Source organism: Pagrus major, chromosome 23 (genome assembly GCF_040436345.1).
Source record: "Pagrus major chromosome 23, Pma_NU_1.0".
NCBI classification, from domain to species: Eukaryota; Metazoa; Chordata; class Actinopteri; order Spariformes; family Sparidae; genus Pagrus; species Pagrus major.
In genome coordinates, this window is record NC_133237.1 from 26,927,979 (window position 1) to 26,950,627 (window position 22,649).

Below are 22,649 nucleotides of genomic sequence, written 5' to 3' on the forward strand. Positions count from 1 at the left end.
AGCCGGATATCCTCACCAGAGCACCAAATGTGGATTGATCCACCGCAGAAAATAGTCCCCAACAAATGGATCATTTCTTCCTGTTTATTTGATTAAAAAAACTACAATTAGTTGCTGAAATGAATTTTTAGGAGGTGGTTTTAAAGATTTGCGTCTTCAGTTGGAACCGATGGGCTTGGAGCTGAATGCTAACGTATCCTGTAATACAGCATGCTATGTTACAGGATAAGAGACATACTGGAGACACGTAGATGGTTTTGCTCATCACTTCTTGTTGTATTCAATTTAACGCACCCTGCAGGTATGCACACACACACACACACAGGCCCACACACAAAAACAACCACAATGAGACTGCACTTTAACACAACCAAAATCTCATCAGTTCTAACCAGACTCAATCTGGCAACCATGAAATAAGTTTGGTGCCGCAGTGAAAGAAGGCACATGGAAGAATTACACAATTTCCCAGAGTCATTCACTATTTAAACGGCAGATGCCTTATTCATATTCCTGCTCAACATTAATAAAGCGTCCCATTCAGTTTCATCTCAAGCATGCATTACACTTAAGGTGCTCATGCTTCTACGCAGCCTGAATACAGTCTTATTTCTTTCAAAGTAGCAACAATGATCAGAGAAAAAGGTTTTTTCACTTCAGCTATTTGACCAATTTTGAATGTTTTTGTTTTAAAAAACAAAAGAGCTGGAAATCAAAGTAAAAGTACAAATATCTTAATAAAATACTGCTCTCTGCACATACCTGTGTATTAATAGTGTAAACCTGTTGTTTTGGAGCTCCTCTACTGCAAAGCTTCCCAATACTCCCAACAGAAGGCAGTGACAGGCATGCAAAAAGTGCAGAAAGAGAAGGAGAAGGAAAACACACACCCCAGCTGCACACAAGCATGCATCCACATGCATACGCACATCATAAAAAACTCTCACTTTCAAACACACACATACAGAAGCACAGAAACACACACACACAGCATCTACCCTTTCCCCATCATTATGGAGGCCCGGTGGTCAGAACAGTGTGGTCTGGGTTTGGGGCGAAGATCCAGCACCTTGGTTGGTTTCATCTGTTTTGACCACCGTGTGTGTGTGTGTGTGTGTGTGTGTGTGTGTGTGTGTGTGTGTGTGTGTGTGTGTGTGTGTGTGTGTGTGTGTGTTCCTTCCTGTGACCCTTGGATGAAGTCACAGCCACAGCCTATGAGATCATTAGTGGATTTTACCAGTCGCTGAAAGAAAGAAAGAAAGAAAGAAAGAAAGAAAGAAAGAAAGAAAGAAAGAAGTTATGAATTTATATAAAGACAAAATACTCATTCAATCGAATTTCAATCTATTTTAAACTTATCTCATTTTTTTCTTTCACAATAATCTCTTTGTTTTTTAAATTAAGAAACATACTTTTTGTTGTCCATATTGGTTTACTTTATAAAGCCACTTGGCTCATTCAGCTCATTCACATTAAAGCCAGAGCCAGTCATATCTCTGGCTCTTCCCTGTTAGTCTGACCTGCAAATAACAAAAATCAAACTGTCATCGTTACAATAAGCATGAAATAACATTTAATATAAGGAGCTGAGTTTTAGCCTATTATGTCTTAATGTCATGGTTATATTTTGTCTATATATTTTTTTTATTTTACGTAGACCTGAAAAAGAAAGAAAGAAAGAAAGAAGATGTTATGATATGATAAGTAAAGACAAAATAATAATTCAATTTAATTTCAATGTATTTTAAACTTTTTTCATTCTGCTTGTTTTCACAATAATCTCTTCCTTTTTTAAAATTTAGAAATGTCCTTTCAGTCATATCTCTGGCTCTTCCCGCTTAGTCTACAACTATAATTGTTACAATAAGCATGAAATAACATTTGATATAAGGAGCTAAGTTTTAGCCTATTATGTCTCACTTTCATGGTTATATTTTGTCTGTATATTTTTTTATATGTTAGACCTGAAAAAGAGAGCAAGAAAGAAAGAAAGAAAGAAAGAAAGAAACTTTCTGTAAACAGTTAAATAAAGGTTGCATTTGAAGAAAAAAAAGGTTGGATCCATCCTGTTACGCGATTGGCTGTCAGACATGTCTGTCACGTATTTCGTTTCCGGTCTGTTCCGTTGCTAAGTAACAGCACCTAGCCACCTAACAGAAGCTAGCTAGATGCTATATTCAGGAGTTTGGGAATACGCAACGTTTCGAGCAATTTCTCATCGATAAAACTACTCGTTTGAAGTCATGACAGCTATAAAAGACGGGGAGTACACGGCTACAATCTATAAACTGGTGAGAATATTCTTTGGTTGAGGGTTTAGCTGCAAGCTATCGTCAAAACTGCACTTAACTAACGGTAAACGAAACTCCTCTCAAAAAACGTTGAATTTAACTTGTGTTTTCTGCTCACTGACTAACAGAGCCGTTTCACTTGACTCGCATTATCTCTCCGGAATTGTGTTGAACTGCTGATAAATTCCGCATACATTACGTTTAATATAACCGTTTAGTAATGAAACCTCAACTTGCGCCCGTCAAATAACTTTATCGGCAGCGTTATCAGTGCTGCAGTTCAGCGTAACGATACACTGTTACCTGTTTAATTTAAATGGTTTGCTAAAATAATGCTAGTTTTTAAGGTATAATCGACCCATCTTAGCACATAGCGTTAGCTAGCTTCATGTAAACAGCTTGTTGAACAGCAGTTGGAGTCTGTAACGTGTTCCCTGCTAGGTTGTTAGGTAGTGCTAATGATATTTAATATAATAAAACACACTGTATAAAACCATCACATTTAACTCTCATCTGTCTTTCAGATCAAAGACGGCCAGTATGTGGAAGCAATTCACATCCTAAACGGTCAACTTCAAAAACACACGAAGGTAAGTGTGGACTAGTTGTTGTTGTTGTTGTTGTTGTAGAGTTATGTTTTTGACATGTCTGAGGGTTTGTTTGAGCAATCAGCAACAGTTTAGATCCTTGATTAATCATTTTACATGGTACAACTAATGATTGTTTTCACGATCAACTGATAGGCCTACTGATAGTCAGAGCACTGTTTGAAGCTAGAAAGGTGGCAGGGTCCGCCACCTGTGAAGAAAGTACAACAGTATGAAATTGTGTTGTCCTTTGACCTCAGGTCAGTTTGTTTATTCAATTTATTCAGTCATGAAAACAAAAAGAGTTTGTTTATTTAGGCATAAAACAATCAGTCAATGAAGATCTTTCTCTTCTGATTAAAATTTCTTCCCCAAAACTACATAGTGCACGTTTAAACCAAACCATTATCAAGAAAATAATCACCAGATTAATTGATAAGAAAATAATCGTTAGTTTTAGCCCCAGTGGAGATGGTTAAATGTACTCGTTGATGTTTCAACATGACGTAAATCAGCCACTTGGATTACAATGATTCATATTTATACATTTATTTATGACTTCTTTTTAGTTTTTAAAAGTACATTTCCTGCTTTGATACCTGCAGATACTCTATATGTATATTTCATTGTGTCTTAGTTACTTACAAAAGGGTAGAATAATGTTTTTTGTTCATCCATAAAACAGGACTTTATTCCAAACATTAGTCACTACATAACTCTTGCTTTCAATCGTGTCCCAGTCCAGGGCAGCGCTGTCTCTGCTGGGTTACTGCTACTATCACATCCAGGATTTCACCAACTCAGCAGAGTGCTACGAGCAGCTCACCCAGCTGCACCCAGAGGTGGAGGAGTACAAGGTGTACTATGCCCAGTCTCTGTACAAAGCTGGGGCTTATCCTGAAGCCACCAAGGCCTCCTTCGTGCTTGACAACCCCAGCAGTCACACAAAGGTTTTCACAAAAACACACATGCACACACACAGTACTGGATTCAGAAACTCTTGTATGTCCTAAACCTTTGCAGCAGCTCCACTCAGACTTGCTGCTTTGTTTATGAGGAAATTAAAGTTTTCGGGCCCAGGTGTTCCATCGCTGCATTAAAATTTGCGATATAAGAACTCCACCTTGTTTACACTGAAATAGTTTGACTCTGTTCCCTCCATCTGTTACACACTTTCCATCACTGGGAGCTGTTGTTCGACAGAAGTGCCCTAACAAATGCATATGGGCCGTAAACACACAACAAATTAAATAAAGCGGGCAGAAATCTGTATCGCTCAGCAACAAGAAACTCATTTTTATTAACTAAGTCCAAATGATGCTGCCTGTAAAGGGAATTTAACTCCATCTTGTCAATATAATAAAGTAAAGAAGAAATATTATGTTTAATGTACATTTTGTTCAGAGAAAAAATCAGTTCCTGGTAATGAGAATGAATTATGGATAACAGTTTGGATCAGACTCTGGAGTTCATGTTCGCATTTAAATCTTTTGCCCCAAAGTCAAACCAGCACTTGGCTCCTCACATCATGTCTCTAATTTACCTTTCTCCCTTCTCTCTCTCTCTCTCTCTCTCTCTCTCTCTCTCTCTCTCTCTCTCTCTCTCTCTCTCTCTGGCACAGATGGTCAAGCTGCAGGCCTGTATCAAATATTGTGAGGAAGATTACTCTGCTGCCAAGGTGACGAGCTCTCTCACAGTCACTGATAATACATACAAATTATACCTTTTCTGTCCAATATGGTGTAAATTATTATCATGTACAGCCAAAAACACACATTAATTCATTTTCTAGTGAGTCTAACTGTACCTGCGTGCGTGTGTGTGTGTGTACAGTCAATGCTGGAGCAGCTGCCCCAGGACGACCCAGACTACATCTACAATATGGGCTGTTTGCTTTACCAGGATGGCAAGTACGAGGAGGCCTGTAAAAAGTTCATGTCGGCCATGCAAGTGCTGGGATACGTGCCAGGTAATTTTCCAAAGACACACAATTCAAAATTTTAATCATATCATCATAAATTTATTTGGCTTTCAGATTAGGAATGGTTCAAAAACTGTCCAGTAATGAATAAAGTTCATCTGTGTTTCTTTGTGTTTCCACCTCTTCTCTCTGTCAGCGTTGTCCTACAACATCGCCTTGTGTTACTACAACCTGAAGAACTACGATCAGGCACACAAATACATCGGAGAGATCATAGAACGAGGCATCAAAGACCATCCAGGTAAAACCACATCACTGTGAACCACCTCCATCTCATCTGTGTTGGTTTAACTGTAATTAATTTAACTGACAGACTTACTCCTCTTAATCCATTTAATCTCAGTTACTGTAGAGTGACATGTTGATCATAAGCTATTGTTTGATCATTCTGAATTTCCACTTTAGCCAGTCTACAACCAGCCACTCATACTGAGGTGATGTTTGTGTTGTATTATTTGATGATCTTTTTGACCTACATGGTTTTTCTGTGTGCCAGAGCTGAGTGTCGGTTTGACAACTGAGGGAATCGACCTCCCGAGCGTGGGCAACACGCTGGTGCTGCAGCAGACGGCCCTGATCGAAGCCTCCAACCTCAAAGCTGCCATCGAATACCAGCTGAAGAACAGTAAGAACCTCATTCAGCGTCTCTGAAACCTGAAACATGTAACGTAAAAGCAGCAGGAGGCAGGAAAGTGGATAGGAAGTCGTGTAGTTTATGTATTTAGTTTATTTGATATGAAATGAAGACAAACTGCAAAATATCCAATCTGATATCATATGGATACCCCTGGGAAACATTGACACAACATGGAGGATACAGAATTTTAGATTTTCATTAAAAGATAAATATAACAAGGCTTGCATACGTTGTGTCAAGTGCAACAGCATCTAAGTTAATTTACTTCTGACCAAAATCAAAATCTTGTTCTTTCGACTGAAAATCTGATGATATTCTTCAGGCCTGATAGCTCTGAGCGGGATTAGCTTAGCTTTGAGACTTACAGATGGCTGTCCAACAACAGGACACCACACTTATCAACAACAGTTTACAGGGCTGTCTTATTTAATGCTTCAGTGGTGTTGAAACAGGAACCATCACCAGTATAGTCCTTCCTGGTCATTCAGGTGCTAAACTTGTTGTGTAAGCACTGATCTGTAGCTTGTATCCTTTGCCTTTCCTCATTTATTTGTCTCAAACGTGAAGAATTTCCAAACAGCTTTCCTGCTGTTTTCTTTGTCAACCAGGAGGTTCTGTACATGCCAGCATTAATGGAGCGAGTGAGACAAGTGACAAGACAGCACTTGAGTGAGTGAGAAGAGGCAGGGCAGACAAAAGAGAGTGAGAAAGTGCAGCTGGTGTATTGATACTACAGTAAATGAGTATTGAAACTGCTTAAGATAATAAAAATTATTGCTCATAGCAACGAACCCTCAGAGAATTAAGGACCAACCCCACCAAGAGCAATAACTATAACAGTAGCTGTGAATATTGTTTTAAAAAAAACTCAAGTCACAACGACATTGATTTTTAATAGTTATTGTTATTAAACTACAGGTGATGTGATGTTGCTCAAATCAGGTCACTTTCATAGAGCAGGGTTTTTTCTAGCTTGTTAGACAGAGCTTGACAGAATCTGAAAGAAAAGGATGAAATCCACCTGCGAAAGAACTTGTAGAGCCTCCTTTTATCTTCAGAAGCCGGGGTTTCCTCCCTCCTGTAGCCTCTGACACATTATCAAACAGAGTCTGTAGGGATGAGCTCACATGTTGAGCTTACAAGAGGTTCAAGGTAACACTGAAAGTCTCAGTTAGACAGTTAGACGTACACGTACGTCCAGAGACAAAAGGTTCCCAAACTAATTAAATTACTTGCATACATTAAATCTATTTTAAAAGTTCCTTTTCCAATACTGCATCTTAAAATGTGTTCATGAATTGTATCATATTCATGTCCCCATAAATGCGACTATTTTATATTTTAAATTTCTTAACCTTGTATCAGTTCATAAATGTATTAAAAACTCTTTAATCAGTCTTCATCTTTTTTGATTGCTTTGTAATTTAATATAGTTGTCTATTTATCCATTTGTTAAATGTTGTAATACTTCCACTTGATGTGACATCAACTTAAAGGCTCTTTAAGGAGATTTTGACCACTAGTAGAGCCATGAAGGAATGTTTTTATGAGGCAAGAGAAGGAAACATGGATGTAAACGATGCAGGATTTTAAACATGCATCAAATCAGCTTTTCAAATGTTTTATTAGGAGGGAAATGCATTCAACACATTTGTTAGTTTGATGGAAAAACACTGGACGAAAGCATAACTTTGCAGAAAAACTCCACATAGTATCTTTAAAGGTGCAATATGTATGTGTTTTAGTAGAAAACCTAAAAAAAATGAATAAAAATTATCACCAGAATGTGAAAAAATAGCAATTTTGCCGTTAAGGCCTCTATGTATTGTGTTGCAGAGATATCTACTGATGCAATATCAGCCATATTAGCAGCATTTAGCGATTACTCTGGTAAAATGCTGCCCCCCATTCGACAGTTGGTTGATTGTTACATATTGCACCTTTAAGCATTGATTATTGATATTCTTCATGATCATTTTCAAGGCTTTGTTCTGTTAAATTTGTTCATCCTGCAAAGAAAAGTCTGCAGGAGAAACACTGATACAGACGTTTCTGTTTTTCTATTATTTCCTGCAGTAAAAGTAGCTCAGGACGCTTTGACAGACATGCCCCCCAGATCAGAGGAGGTAACTATCGTCACCCATTCACTCCCACTGTACTCTTACTGTGTGTGTGTGTGTGTGTGTGTGTGTGTGTGTGTGTGTGTGTGCAGCTGGATCCTCAACACCCCTTGGCAATGTGTGATTATTCAGTTCTAATCTGAATTAAGGCTGCCCGGACCTGCCCCGCTAACAGCCTGCAGATAACAGAGATTAATAGAATATTAGAATAGAGCCATAGGTGTGAAGGCTTACACGGAGGTAATGATGATAGTTCTATCGTCTTGAAACTGCTTCATTAAAATTAATGTAGAGACGGGGCCACTGTCCTTGGTCCTGTCTGTCCCTGCCACTAGAGTCATGACTGTCTTTTAAAGCTGAGAGAAGTTAGAGAAGTGTACGACTAGTGCCCCCTACTGGAGTTTAATACTCAGTGCGGTCAGAGTCCAGATGGAAACATGCTAAATGATTGTTTTTGTGTGTTTGTGTCATAAACCCACTAAAGTTGTCACAGTGTTCATGTTTTGTCTCAATGCAAGATTTTACAGAGGCATGAAACATATTATACCCCTTACTACACACTGTGATGTGTGTATGTGTTTGTTTTGCAGGAGCTGGACCCAGTGACACTCCACAACCAGGCTCTGTTGAACATGGACACAAAGCCGTCTGAGGGTTTCGAGAAGCTGGCCTTCTTGTTGCAGCAGCCCTCCTTCCCGCCCGTCACCTTCGGAAACCTGCTGCTGCTTTACTGCAAACACGAGGTAAACAACCGGCCGGCCAAAGTGTTACAGGCTCCTAGACTAACTATAGCTTAAAGCCGAAATAGACAACTTTTCAGCTTCCCCTTCAACGTTTTCCATGTGGTATTATTATTATTACGATTCCTATTGTCTATTGTCTGAAGCAAAAAACTGTTTCTATCACTGTCCTCCATCAGCGGAGTTCTTTTTCTTTTGCAGTGTAGAGTTTCCACAGTTATTCCAGTTGTTCCACCGTTACCTGGGGATAGTGGCCGGGGAAAACAATACCTCTTCCTGTCAGGCAGAAGTGCTTCCTTCGTGCCATAATTCCACCTTAATTTTTCCGGGAAAAATCCAGCCCGGTGGAATAGCATTGGGACAGCTCACCCCAAAACCAAAAATTTCCTATTTTTCCTCTTACCTGTAGCACTGTTTATTCATCTAGATTGTTTTGGTGTGAGTTGTCGAGTTTTGGAGATGTCAGCAGTAGAGTTTTCTGCCTTCTCTTGAATATTAAGGAAAGAAAATGAATTGTCCTTGAAGACAGACATCATAAATCAATATACAGTTCTACAACCTAAAGAAACCCCTGTTTGAAGAGAATTAACTGAAAATGCTCAGCACCTGTAATTTATTTTCACTGAGTAAATCTAAATGTTTTCTCTGGATTTCTCCTAATTGGCAAACAACGTCATGTCATAACCATGTTTACGCCAGGGTTGTTATTCTGATGATATTAGATTGAGCTGGTCTTCATGACAGCGTCCACCCCATGGAGCTGTCTTCTCTGGAGAGTTATTGTGGTGTTTTCCATCAAAAACACACCACCCTCTGTTACATGAGGGACTGTGTCAGCATTTTCCACCAGCCTGTACACCACTGAGGGTCCATGCAGGGAGTCCCAATGTTTTTAAAAGGATTTGGAGTCATGTGGTGCGAGTCTCAGTGGAAAGAGCTGAAAGCACACAGAGAGCTGCAGAGGGGTGTGGGTCTTTCATTAAAATGGCATTAATGTCACTGCTGGACTCTGTTTCTCTCTCAGTACTTTGACCTGGCAGCTGACGTCCTGGCAGAAAACGCCCATCTCACCTACAAGTTCCTCTCCCCGGTACGTTACACGCTGGACTGATGCATGTGGTTATGTTTTTATTAAAAGTCACATCAGGTACTGATCCAAGTGCACATTTTCTGTGTGTTTTTCCTGCACAAATGTACTTAATAATCATGAGTGGTTTCCGATGACAGGATCCATATTAATGTTGTGTGTTTTTGTCCTTTTCAGTATATGTATGAGTTTCTTGATGCCCTGTTGACCTGCCAGACGGCACCAGAGGAGGTACTGTAGAGATAATAAACTGGAAAACCATTTATAGCAGCATTAATCAATATTTCTTATATTAACAATGTATTGAATTTCTATTTGAAATGTTAGAGGAGATGCTTACAGTTACGAACTCACAGAGAATCACCAACCCAACCTCGCAGTTCTCCTCAGATTTAGTGTTTTTAGAGTGTTTTAGTGTCTTTCAGCTCTTTGTTTTGTGTATTTTTTAATGCATTTACTGTATGATTTAGTCTCAGCATTCTCATCAAACAGCAGACACCCATGAAACTCGTGTAAAAAGGCAACTGTTTGCACACAATTCACCATAACAACTTTATAAGGTGATATAAGTCCCTGTCGTGTTGAAATCTCTTTCAGATGCCCCCAAGTGGCCAAAAATCATTTATGTAGCTTTAAAATAATTTATGCATCTACTTTCACTTACAGAATGTCAAGTGATGAATCATTTTAAAATAAATAAAATGAATTTTAATTCTCAATGTCTAGATACCTATTAATATATGTATTGCATCCGGCTCCTTTATATCCAGCTCCTGACCCGCCTCTGTAGGCAATTTAGTAATTCTCTCTCATGAATATTTACAGAAATATCTGTCACAGTGTAGCTCTAAGTTCATCAGTCACATCTAGAAGGGCTCAAGTTTTGTTGTTTGGTTGTTTGTTCCTGTTTTTTTCCTCCATGGATGAAGTCATGTTGACTTTTTTGTCACCTCCTGTCCTTTTCTGTCACAGGCTTTTAGGAAGTTTGATGAGATGAACGGCAAACTGACGGAGCAGTTACGCAAGCTGGCCAAGCAGGTTGTTTACCTCCTTCCCCCTCCTCCCCCTTCCTCTCTACACATTTATACAGCTTTCTTTATTTCTTTCTCTTGTATTTTGTATGGCATTATATTTATATTGCATAGGTTTGTATTTTGTCTAAAGATATTGCTGATATTAAGGTATGTCACCCTGTAATTGGCTGCAAATGCCCGCTGACGCAGCTAATTCTGTCCGACCCTTCCAGACATCTCGAACACTGTTTTACTCTTAAAAGTGGACTTCTCAAAATGTTGTAATTGTTATAAATGCCAAGATAAACAGTAGATTTTGGTGTAAAGAGTTTTGGTTGAAGGTCATTTTTGTCCATCTTCTCTAAGTTGCAGGACGTCAGGCTGGTTCGAGAAGACGAGGGACAGAAGAAAGCTCTGCAGGAGTACGACCTGATGCAGGAGAAGTGAGGACACACACCCGCATACACACATATATATAAATACACACACACAGAAACACACACAGTGGTGAGATGTGAAAAGTAAAGCCTTTGAAAGGCCTTTTCGTAACAATTTTCATAACTTGAAAGAAATATTTATAAGAAAGAAATGTGTTTTTGGGACACCAATAATTTCCACACATAATGTTTCCTGTTGTAACATCAATTCAGTTTAATTATCTTGAATGATAAACTGGAAAAATACAAGAAACTCTTCACCGTCAGAAATCCAATCAGCTCAGGTTCTTTTATCCGCGACTATTAAAAACTGTTAATGTCAAAGATATCCAGCTAACAGACAGGAACAGAGGAACTCAATGTGAAAACACCAGTTCTTTCCTCTGCAGTTCCCACCTGATTATTTCTCTCTGTGTGATTGGCCCATTCTCTCCACAGGTACATCGTGGTCCTGATGGCCCAGGCCAAGATCTACTGGAACCGGGAGAACTTCCAGATGGTGGAGAAGATTTTCCGAAAGTCGGTGGAAGTCTGTAACGAGGACGACACCTGGAAGCTGAACGTAGCCCACGTGCTCTTCATGCAGAACAAGTACAAGGAGGCCATCGGCTTCTACGAGCCCATCGTCAAGAAGCACTACGATAACGTGAGTGGTTCAGGACTGGAGGTCACATTCATGCAGACTATGGAGGGAGATTTAGACTATTAGTGTGAGATTTATTATAACACTCGACCCCTTCCTTGCATTTTGAAGTAAACACTCACTGACAGTTGGAGGACTAACCTTCAACAGTTTGCCTTTCTGTCCAGGTGGAGCAGTGTAACATTCAGGAGTGTCCCTGCAAGTGCAAACCCTCGGTAACAACAGAGACCAAACAGCTGTGTTTTGATCTCTGCAGTGTCTTCACATCTGTGCATGACTTCTGTTTTTACAAACCTTCTGCTGTTGTTGTTTTTGTGTGGCGGTTTTTGTTTTGATTGATTGTTTGCAGTGGGGCTTACGACATTTTTGGCATCTGAAAAGTTTGACTTTTCAGAAAATTAAGTCACAGTACACTCCCTGGAGTGTTACCCTTCTTAACTGAAGAGGTGCAAAATATTAGACAATTACTAATTTCATCAGAGCAGCATTGTTCAGCAGGGTTTCTTCACATCCTGGCAGTGGTGTCACAATACTGAAATGTCTAACTTCGATACAATGTCAATGTGCAGCTAGTGTAGATGTACCAATACTGCGAACAATGATTCTTGAAACAGTTTCTAATCAGAACTGATATGTATCAATATTTTGATACTCTACATTCTAGAATAGTCTTGTCTAATAACTAAAATATCATTTTACATCTTAAATTCAGTTGAAACATTTTTGAAAAATGTTTTTTCTTGTTGTTCTGATGAGAAATAACACCAGTTATTTCGATTATCTTCTAATATCTCAACAGTTTTAATTTCTAATGTGAATGATTTTCATTAAAAAACACTTTATTGCTTTTTATTAGTAAGTATCAATACTACTGATAGTAACAGACAACCAATACTGGTTTTGTTATAGCCTGACATGTGATAACAAACTTTACAGGTGACGATCACAGTAAACATTTCACCTGTCAGTAATCCAGATGCCAAGTTCAAGGTGTCCTCACACCACAACTCAATATCTGCTAATATTTGGTTTTATTTTCTAATCCTTGTCTGTTTCCTGGTTTCTTGGACGACCTCTTCAGTGTCAAAACAACTTTCAGATCCATTTATTCTTACTGTCAAACTTGACTGGGCTCCCTTTCCTCGCGTTACTTCAGGTTTGAATTATTTAGACACAAAGGCAAAATGTTCTTACAAAAATGACTCCAGAAGAAGAAGAAGATGTATTTTTTTAGATCTAGTTTCTACATCATGTCTCTACACATTTACTGAAGTCTCCAATCTGAAACTTTTTCAAAAAGTCTAGTATCAGTTTAAGGAAGGTTGCATGAACTCTGGGTCGGTTTCAACAAAAGGTCTGAGTGCTGACTGGACATGTTCTGTTAAATGAGCCAAAAATATATGGCACCAGTCCTTCATAATGTTAACAAAGTGATTATTAATGTTTTTGTGTGTGTGTGTGTGTGTGTGTGTGTGTGTGTGTGTGTGTGTGTGTGTGTGTGTGTGTGTGTGTGTGTGTGTGTGTGTGTGTGTGTCTGTGTGTGTGTTCCACTGTAGATCCTGAATGTGAGCGCTGTGGTTCTGGCCAACCTGTGTGTGTCCTACATCATGACCAGCCAGAATGAAGAGGTACGTGAGGTCAACACAGTGACACTGAACAGGGTCGCTGACTGCTCTTAAAATAAACTTTTGCTAACTTAACTTCAGTAAGTAATACAATATTTCTTTCAGCTCTATTTGAGGTGACGACAGATGTTTTTTTGGTCATTTAATTTAAAAACTAATAAGCGTTCATGGTTTGCTGTAAATATAGACTCTTTGTGTGTCCGTGTGGAGAAAACTTTTACAGGATTAATTAACATTCTCCTGACTCGTGTGGTTTTGTCGTCACAGTATGCATCAGTCTTGTCTCTCCTCTGTTTCCTCTTCATGTTGTCCTCGTGTAACAGGCTGAAGAGCTGATGAGGAAGATCGAGAAAGAGGAGGAGCAGATCTCCTACGACGACCCCGACAAGAAGGTCTTCCACCTCTGCATCGTCAACCTGGTCATCGGGTGAGTTCCAGCTTCCTCTGCCTTTTTCTACCCTGCTAGTAAACTGACTCATGGTCCGATTACACTGGAGGCTTTTTTATCAGCAGACGGTCGTGAGTGAAGCATTTTATAATCTGCCTTTGCTCTGCTTTGTTCCTCATTTCTGCTCCAGGAACCTCATAAATTTAGAAATATATTTCACCACTGCACCCTGCTTTAGAGTATGTGTACGCCCAAACTCCTTTGTGAAATAGTTCTTTCTTGATGGATTTTATCCTGGTTCATCCTAAGTTTTATGTCATTCCTGCAGTTTATATTTCAAAATGTCCTGTGCTAATCACATACCTGGGTTTACTTGTTGTTTGTTATTTGTTATTTAATATTAAACATTTTTGGTCCCCATATGTGACACTGACACATTTCAGTTGTTTTAACTGAAAATTAAATTAAACCAACGTTTTGACTTTTCTGCATCGAGATATAATCTTTCAAGAGACAATTGCGATACGTACAACAGGTCATATGACACCTGAGCAAGTTCCATTCAATGAGGAAGGAAGAAGGTGGGATCTGATCAAAAGCTCTTGAAAAACTAGTTAGTAAAACTATGACTTTGTACATAAACACATACTGTATCTTCTCCTGAGGTCAAGAATGAATCTGAATCCCACTCAGCAATGCAGACGTTGTGTTTGTCTTTCAGGACGCTGTACTGTGCCAAAGGGAACTACGACTTCGGCATCACTCGTGTCATCAAGAGCCTGGAGCCTTACAACAAGAAGGTCGGCCATTTAATTGTTCTCACGGTTGCCCTGAAATGACAGATTACATTCATCTCATTCTTAAGGAAAGTTGTTTGGCTGTTATTTTCTGATGGAGTATTTTCAGCGACGGACAGGAGATCATAAACACGTTCTCATTAAAATGCCAAACTTGAAAGCTCAAGTTCGGGACCAAAAATAACCTCTGAGCCCTCCAGGACTCCTCCGAGGCTGAGCAGCTCTTTTTGGGACCTTTGATCCGGTCCAGTCACAACAGCAGACTGCGGCTGCAGCTGAGTCCACTCAGCTCCAGCTGAGAACACAAGCCGTCATCCTGAGTGTTTCCCCCTCTCGTCCTCACAACAGTCACCACCACACAGTCACGTTCACAGTGAAAGCAGGGAGGAGTTCAGGAATGTGTAGCCTGGCGAGCAGCTTCTCACAACCCGACCGTGCTGTCTGAACTCTGAAGGAAGACGTCTCTGCTAAGAACTGTCCTATATGGTCAAACCATGACTAGACGCTAGCATGACTTTTTCTATGTTATTGTTGTACTATACTACATATTGTGTTATATTACTACTTCTCATCTTATATCTTACATCCCATTCTATATCATAATGTATCATATTATACTGCAGTGCCCCTTCAAAACACGTGTGTGTGTGTGTGTGTGTGTGTGTGTGTGTGTGTGTGTGTGTGTGTGTGTGTGTGTGTGTGTGTGTGTGTGTGTGTGTGTAGCTGGGGACGGACACATGGTTCTACGCCAAGCGATGTTTCCTCTCTCTGTTGGAGAACATGTCCAAACACATGGTCATGCTGAGGGACACTGTGGTACAGGACTGTATTCAGTTCCTGGAGCACTGCGAGGGTGAGCAGCACTCACACGCTCACACACACACACACACACACACACACACTCACACACTCACACAAACACAGACCTGTAAAAATGCTGCATTTAAGTTCTGGTGTCATTTCATTTTTAATGGTTAATGAACCAGTCATTTAGTGGCTCAGTTGCATTGTGGGTAATGTGAGCTTTGGGTTTTGAAAAGCAGTCCACTGTTGGACTCATTATGGACAGTTTAAAAACAAATTATTAAAATCAGTACAACAGAACCAGATATCACCTTTTCTATTCAACACATTCTTCTTTCTTTTCAAAACCTGGCGCCTACATTACCCACAATGCATCTTAGCCACTGAGTGACATCGCTGTAGGCAATTTATCAGACGACATTCAGCTTCCTCTGGAGCCACAAAAGGCTTTTTACTACTTTTTTCACACATGCAGTCGTCCTCCCCACAATCTGTAAACACACTTCAGTGAGGAATATTGGTGGAGTTGCCCTTTAAGTCTTGCTGAGGTTGTTTTCTCTGTCTCGCCTCCAGCGTACGGGAAGGAGGTTCCAGCCATCATCGAGCTGCCTCTGGAGGAGATCAACACTCACATCGGCAAGAACACCGTCACCTACGAGGCTCGACTACTCAAGGCGCTGTTCTACGAGGTCATTGGCTGGAACAAGTGACATCATCACACAGGTGCCACTGTGACGTGTGAGGTTTGCTGATCTGTAAAATCACTGACTGCAGACGGAGAGGAGATGTTGTCTGTGTCTTCATGGCTGGAATCAAGAGACAAACAGCACACGTATACTGACAGACACACACACACACACACACACACACACACACACACACACACACACACACACGTAGAAGGCCTGCTGTGCAAGCTTCATATTTCTGGGATTCAAAACAGTCCAGTTCCTTCAGACACACACACACACACACCCCAGGGGAAGCTTTTATTTTGAAGTTGAGCTGGGAGAGTTTTGGCAGAAACAGATCTTACATAATCAGTTTCTGTTCTTTCTTTCTTAATGACTGTTACACTTCAGCCTCTTAAAGTCAGAGATGATCTGTATTTATTACTTAATGTCATAACACAGCACACTTTGTTTTATTGGTTGTTTATTCTGTTAACATAAAATACATGAGAGCTTTTGTATGTAAGTTCATCTACATGCGTTCATAGTTCATGCATATTTCCTCTTTGGTCAGTGCTGGTTGTACAGCTGCCTTCTGGCCCTGTTTTATATTCAGAAGACAAAATGTTTGTGACAGAAAAAACATAAATTACAGAAAATAAAGAATGTTATTTTTAAAAACTAAAATATTCAGGTATTTTTCTTAAAAGCTACATAAAATATGTCTTAACCTTTTGAATAGGGATGCTCCAATCAGGTTTCTAATGGCTGATATCTGATTTGTTCCTGTTTTGAGGCATTTTTACAGACAGATCCTGCAGGAAGGAACTAACACAGAAACAGCATTTGAAGTCAACAGTATTGTTCAAGCTGTCTACACTACATTTATAAATTTAACTATAAATAAAGCCGACTACTACAATGCTTATAATGGGAGTTTCTCGTGGTTTTATATAAATGCCGGTTGACATGACACGTTCTGTCGGGTGAAGCAGATTCTGTCGTAAAGGTGAAAAAAAGACACATTCAAAAACATTCATGGTCTGCCAAATATCTCCAAGTTTCTACTATGTTGCTACGTGCCTCAAACGGAGGGAGAAAACCTCTGTGGACCCAAACCAGGAGCAGAAGACCAGCTCCTAACCATAACTGTGCGCTAATAACTGCATCGCCTGATTTAGTCTGATGACGCATAACTCTCCACAACCAACAAGTCCACAAACATGCCAAATTTACACTCTTCTCATTTTCACACAACTACTCATGTTTGCGTGAACAACCGTGTTTTCATTTAACTTAGCTATAAACGCCTTTTCCTTGCCTTACACATGTTGTTTTCCAATCTGGACCCGACACTGTTAGATTTCTCCGAACAACTAGTTGGTTATTCTCAAAGTAAAAGGCGATTTTACATCGAGGAGTAAAACAATGCACATCATGACGGGCCGTCAAACAGGTGACATTTTACACCATAGATGGATACAGACAAAAGTAATTGAGCTACAGTAGCTGGGATGACTGAAGATTTTATGCAAAAAAATTGTCTATTGTAGAAAATAAAAAAATAATATTCTTTAGCATTTTTCTTTAGCGATCAGCAGCCAAATGACTGCCTGAAGACACCGCCTGCCTCACAGCTCCACATGGACAGAACGTGAACTGTTATTGGACGATAGTTTGCTGGAGATCAGATGAACCCTTTTGTTAAACTACTCAAATTCTTTGTAAAGAAAAACAGCTAATTTTCATAATTTCCTGAGAGATTGGAGCATCACTACCTTCAAATGGCATCTGCTGTCGGTCAGACTCAGCACATGTGGAATAAACTAACACGTTTTTATCTTTATAATCGTAGAATACAATATGACTTTCCAGGAGACATAAGTAGAGTGTATTTAAAACCATTATAAACCAAATTTTGTTTTCATTTTGTGCCCAAAAAGCCACATCTCCAGCACTGTCATCACGGGACTATGTTCATAAAACAACATATTGTGTCAGAAGCCAGTCTTCAGCGGTGAAGAGCAGCTCTACCTGATGATCTACAAGGTTTTTATATTGTGAACACGTGTGAAGAGGGTGAAGGTTGGAGGGGTGGTTCAGGAGAGCGGCCTCTTCGTTATGTCCTGTTCTGTCAGGTAGTAGTTCAGGTATCCTCCCAGAGCGCCGACAGCCACAGCCGTCATGTGACTGGAACAACCATCTGAGACAGGAAGAAAGAGGAAGGGAATAAGTTTGAGGAAATAACAAAATACCAAAACCACAGTCACAAAATACTCCAGTAGACTCCTCGAAGGACGAGGAATCAGTGGGGTACAAACTGAGAAGAGGGCGATGACTCTGAGCAGAGGAAGCCTCATCAGATCTGTCCCTCACAAACTGACCTGGAAGTATTTTCTCCCTCCTCTTCACTCTCCTGTGAGGCTGCAGCTGTTCCAGCAGCTCGTCTCCGATGATCTGAGAGATGATGCTCTCTGAGAAAACAGACAGAAAATCAGCTGTTCATCCGTCTATCCAGCTCCTGCATGGAGCATCTCAGCTGAGGTTTTGTGGGTGAGCAGTTTGACCCACAAATCTTGAAAAACGTAATATAAACTATGGAATAACTTAAAAATAACTGCAACATAACTGGTTGGTGGAGCCAAACAACGCTGAGGTGGTAATTTAAACAGTTTAAGATGATTATTATCACGCTGTTCAAACACTCACTGTCTCTCCCAAAGCAGCCCACTTCCTCGTCCTGCAGCCTGAGGATGTGCTGCAGCCAATCAGCTTTGTAGAAGTCGGAGAAACCGGCCAATCCACAAATCAGGACTGTTGAAGGAGAGCAGAGGAACGCAGGTCAAAAACATTTTGGACGACCTTCATTTTTCTACATTGTTCAGCATTCTGCCTTTTAAATCAGAATGTTTTGATGGTGCAGAGCTCGATAGTCGAGATCTTGTTAAAATACAAGCTGAAAAAAGCAGAAGACGCTCACTGTTTTCGATGAAGATGTCGACCGTCTGCTCGGTCAGACCGTCTCTGATGATGTCCTGGTTGGCCTTCATCATGTTGGAGCAGAAGATCTTCTCGTAGCTGCGGTCGGTCATGTTGGCTCGGGACGCTCGAGTGTCTCCTTTCAGCAGGTTGGTGCAGCCTTTCTGAGGGAGACACAAACAGTCAGCAGCTCAGTCGAGGTTATAATGAGAGCAGTGACTCTAGTCCTTCCTTTAAAGGGGAAGTCCACCAATTTTCCACATTGAAGTGTGTTTACAGGAAGGTTTTTAAACTATAGATGTTATCCTACAAGGTGTTAAAGATGTTACCAGTACGCATATTCTCTCCCTCTGTGGTTTGTTATTGTGGAAAATGGCGTAAGTAAATTTTTCATGTGTATGTATGCAGTTTATACATTTGGCCCCAGGTTTTAAAAAGAAGAAGTGTAGAATAAAAACTGTTATATCTCTTGTTTTTAAACTGTCCATAATGAGTCCAACAGTGTTACAGGAGTGTACTGCAGACCAGCGGACTGCTTTTAATAGGAAGAGTGATGATTCAGCATCCATCTCACCATTTTGGCGATCATGAAGTAGAGCAGCTGGTGGGACAGAGAGTAGTGAGGACAACCGAAACGAGTCATGGTGTCCCGACAGGGTTTGGTGACGATGCACGGCGTCCCGTTCATCTTCCTGCTCAGAAACAAACACGTGGTTCAGACAGAACTTTGAGGAAATACTGAAAAAAGTTTTCTAACTTTTTGTTTTGTCTTTCTTTGGAGGATGCTGGGAGGGAGAGGAATATTTCATAAGTTGATTCTGTGACTGATAAACTCAAATTAAAAGAAGCTTATTGAGATTTTGTTTTGAAATTAAAAACCTACAATGACATGAACAGAAACGGCAGCAAATCCTCACTTTTGATTTTCTGACTAACTGGAACCAGCGAGTGATTTCACCGTATAAATGAAGATTTTTTCGATTAGTTAAATTCCATTGATCAACCAACTGTTTCTAAAACCCTCACGTCATTTTCAGAGAATATTAACTGTGAGTTTATACTCCTTAAATATTTTTTCTCTTCTTTCTGAGGACATGGAAATTTATTTTTAGCCTGAGTGGCATCTGCAGATCCTCTCAGGCTGCATGTGACCCCAACGAGCTCCACCAATCAGAGGGTAGGACGACCTGACAGGCATCACTCTGAGGACACAGCTGCACAGTCAGAGGAGACTTAAGTAACTAAATCAAACTGAAACATGATTATTTTCACATCTTCCTTCTCTGTTGTTTAGGTCTGGTTTAGATTAACCTCCATCATCCCTCCTTCACTCAGATGTCTTGTGGTGAAATAAAGTCATGCCGCAGTGTGTTTTGTTCTCTGTCGGTGTGTGTTGGTACCAGGTTCCCAGCAGCAGGGTCAGACATTTGTCGCTGAGCTGCTCGTCGTAGCACTCGGTGGTCATGGTGGAGGGATAGACCAGGCTGGGATCTGTGGCGCTCCACGCCTGAGGAATCAACCAGAAAGTCCACGACAGCAGCGGCTCAAACTCTGCATGACACAGAGGACAGGAAGGACGGAGGACACGGTTAAAAACAAGCAAAACCTGTGCCGGGAGCTCACGAGGAGATACTGCTTTGTTTTATTTCCACAAAGATCAGAACAGTAACACCTCATTTTACAAGAAATTTCATTAGGAGTTGGTAACTACCAAGCAACATATTTGTAATTCCTTTGGATTAACCTCCAGTGACCACAATAATTTGAAAGAAATTTCAAATATGTTGCTTGTTAATTAGCAGCTACTTACCGTGAAATTTACCGACCAGTGATATGAGGTGTTTTTAAAGTCATGTTTACATGTAGAAAGTGAGATTCGATTTCTTTTTTAATTATTATCAGGTCTAAGTGCATCATAAATACTGTGAAAGTATCAAAATGCTCCACACTGCTCGTATCCATAAATTCTGCCTTTAAACGAGCCGTCAGGACTTGTGTGACGCTGTGATGTCACAATGATTCAGTCACCGCCCTCAGCCACGCCCCCCAGCACAGCAGCGCTGATGTGGAAACATGGTGGCCGGTGCCTGCTCAGGCCTGTGAGAGCTGACCAATCAGAGCAGACTGGGCCTTTTGGGAGGGGGGTTCTTAAAGCGACAGGAGCGAAAACAGAGCGTTCAGACAGAGGGCGGAGAGAGGTGCTGCAGCAGTCGACAGTATGAGACAGAATAATGTGTCTGTTGAACATTAAAGCATTTAAACTTTTTCTAAAAGACAAAATAAAAGTATGAACCTGAAAAAGTCTCACCTCTGTAGTATTTGGGGTCGTTCTGCTGCAGGGCAGCGACGGCCTTCTCGAAGCTTTGATCGAGACGTTTGACGAGAGCGACGGCGGACGTCCTCTGAGCCCAGCTGACCGGGTCGCTGTGAGGCCACGTACGAACCGCTTCCTTCAGTTCAGCTGAGACACAAAACAGACAGAAGAAGAATCAGGATCAGGAGGTCGGAGTTAAAACACTTTTCTTTGTATGGGACAAAATATAATATGACGATCTATTGAATCACGATCCACAATCTTAATTATGACATCTTGTACTTGAGTAAAAGTGATAATACCACAGTGAAGAAATACTCTGTCCTGCATTTAAATATTTACCTAAAAGTACAAGAGTATTAGCATCAAAGTATACTTAAAGTACCAAAAGTAAAAGTACTCATTATTAAAATACATGAGTAAGTAAATGTACTTAGTTGCAGTCCATCACTGAATACTTCAAGTACATTTTCTGGATAATGGAAATACTCAATTAAAGTACATGTATGTTGTAAGTATACCTAGGTACAGTAATTGAGTAAATGTACTTAGTTACTTTCTATCAGTGTATTGAAGTGAAAGTGTGTAAGTACTGTCAACAGAATGTACTTAAAGTCCTTAAAGTAAAATATTGATGTTCCCTTTCAGTGTGTTTGGATTAATATTACAATGATGTGTGTACTTTACCAGAGGAGGACGAAGTACTCACATCTTGTACTTGAGTAAAAGTAATAATACCAAAGTGCAGAAATACTCTGTTACAAGTAAAAGTCCTGCATTGAAATGTTTAAACCATCAGAATATACTTAAAGTAGCAAAAGTAAAAATACTCATTATGCAACTACTTTATATCTGATATGAGTAAGTAAATGTACTTAGTTACATTCCCTCACTGAGAACAAGGTCCTCACATTTAAATAAACGTGATGTTGTTGAAGAGTTTAGATCTGTCGCACATTCTCCAGAACATGGCCCAGTGGGTCTGACCCAGCCAGGAGAAACAAACAGAAAGCTGCAGATCTCCTCCAGATGTTTCATGCAGCTGTCGGGACGCGTCTGTTTTCCAGCCCGGGACCAGTGTGTGTACTCACCCTGCAGCATGAGGAACCCGACCACCCCGTCCAGGTTGATGTGCTCGTGTTGCCGCTCCAGGAAGGATGCTCCCCGGGAGAGGCTGCCCAGGATGTCATCGATCACCTCCGCCCGCGAGCCGCCGGACACTGCGGCAAACAGAGCCAGCACTGCGGCCAGCTGGTGCCCCGCCGCCCGCATCTTCTCACGCGAACAATCCCAGTGTGGACAGTTGTTCTCCGGACAGAAACACACAGAGAGGAGCGGGGGAGGACAGGACAGGCTGACTCTCCGCAACACACAGGGGGGAGGCTGGGGGAGGAAACAGCCGTGACGTCAGAGGGGCTGCAATTACGAAATCCCAAACTTGAGAAGGTGAAAAAAATAAAAAGTAAAGTGGTTTATTCTTAATTATCTGAGACACATAATCAGCCTCAGAACATATCCTCACATTACTGTTTTTA

At 40.5% G+C, this 22,649-nt stretch overlaps 2 protein-coding genes across 3 annotated transcripts; one reads left to right on the forward strand and one right to left on the reverse strand.

The window, feature by feature from the left end:
- The first annotated feature begins 2,176 nt into the window (after positions 1-2,176).
- On the forward strand, positions 2,177-16,294 carry ift70 (intraflagellar transport 70). 2 transcript variants are annotated; one of them, XM_073495242.1, is made up of 19 exons: positions 2,177-2,291; positions 2,816-2,881; positions 3,619-3,828; positions 4,500-4,556; positions 4,712-4,847; positions 4,996-5,100; positions 5,356-5,484; positions 7,573-7,622; positions 8,207-8,359; positions 9,381-9,446; positions 9,621-9,674; positions 10,416-10,481; positions 10,823-10,899; positions 11,332-11,539; positions 13,093-13,164; positions 13,485-13,588; positions 14,271-14,349; positions 15,070-15,199; positions 15,724-16,294. In XM_073495242.1, the coding sequence occupies exons 1-19, from the start codon at positions 2,244-2,246 to the stop codon at positions 15,858-15,860; spliced, it is 1,947 nt and encodes a 648-aa protein (XP_073351343.1). In that variant the 5' UTR covers positions 2,177-2,243; the 3' UTR covers positions 15,861-16,294. The 2 variants fall into 2 exon arrangements, with proteins under 2 accessions (XP_073351343.1, XP_073351344.1); XM_073495243.1 differs by having other exon boundaries at positions 10,829-10,899.
- A 597-nt stretch (positions 16,295-16,891) lies between these two features.
- On the reverse strand, positions 16,892-22,432 carry c23h16orf89 (chromosome 23 C16orf89 homolog). The gene is made up of 8 exons (XM_073495244.1): positions 22,206-22,432; positions 21,109-21,261; positions 20,201-20,351; positions 19,375-19,492; positions 18,802-18,964; positions 18,531-18,635; positions 18,206-18,295; positions 16,892-18,024 (listed from the first exon to the last, which is right to left on the reverse strand). Exons 1-8 carry the CDS (start codon positions 22,384-22,386, stop codon positions 17,921-17,923), a joined length of 1,065 nt encoding a protein of 354 aa, XP_073351345.1. The 5' UTR covers positions 22,387-22,432; the 3' UTR covers positions 16,892-17,920.
- Positions 22,433-22,649: the final 217 nt, after the last annotated feature.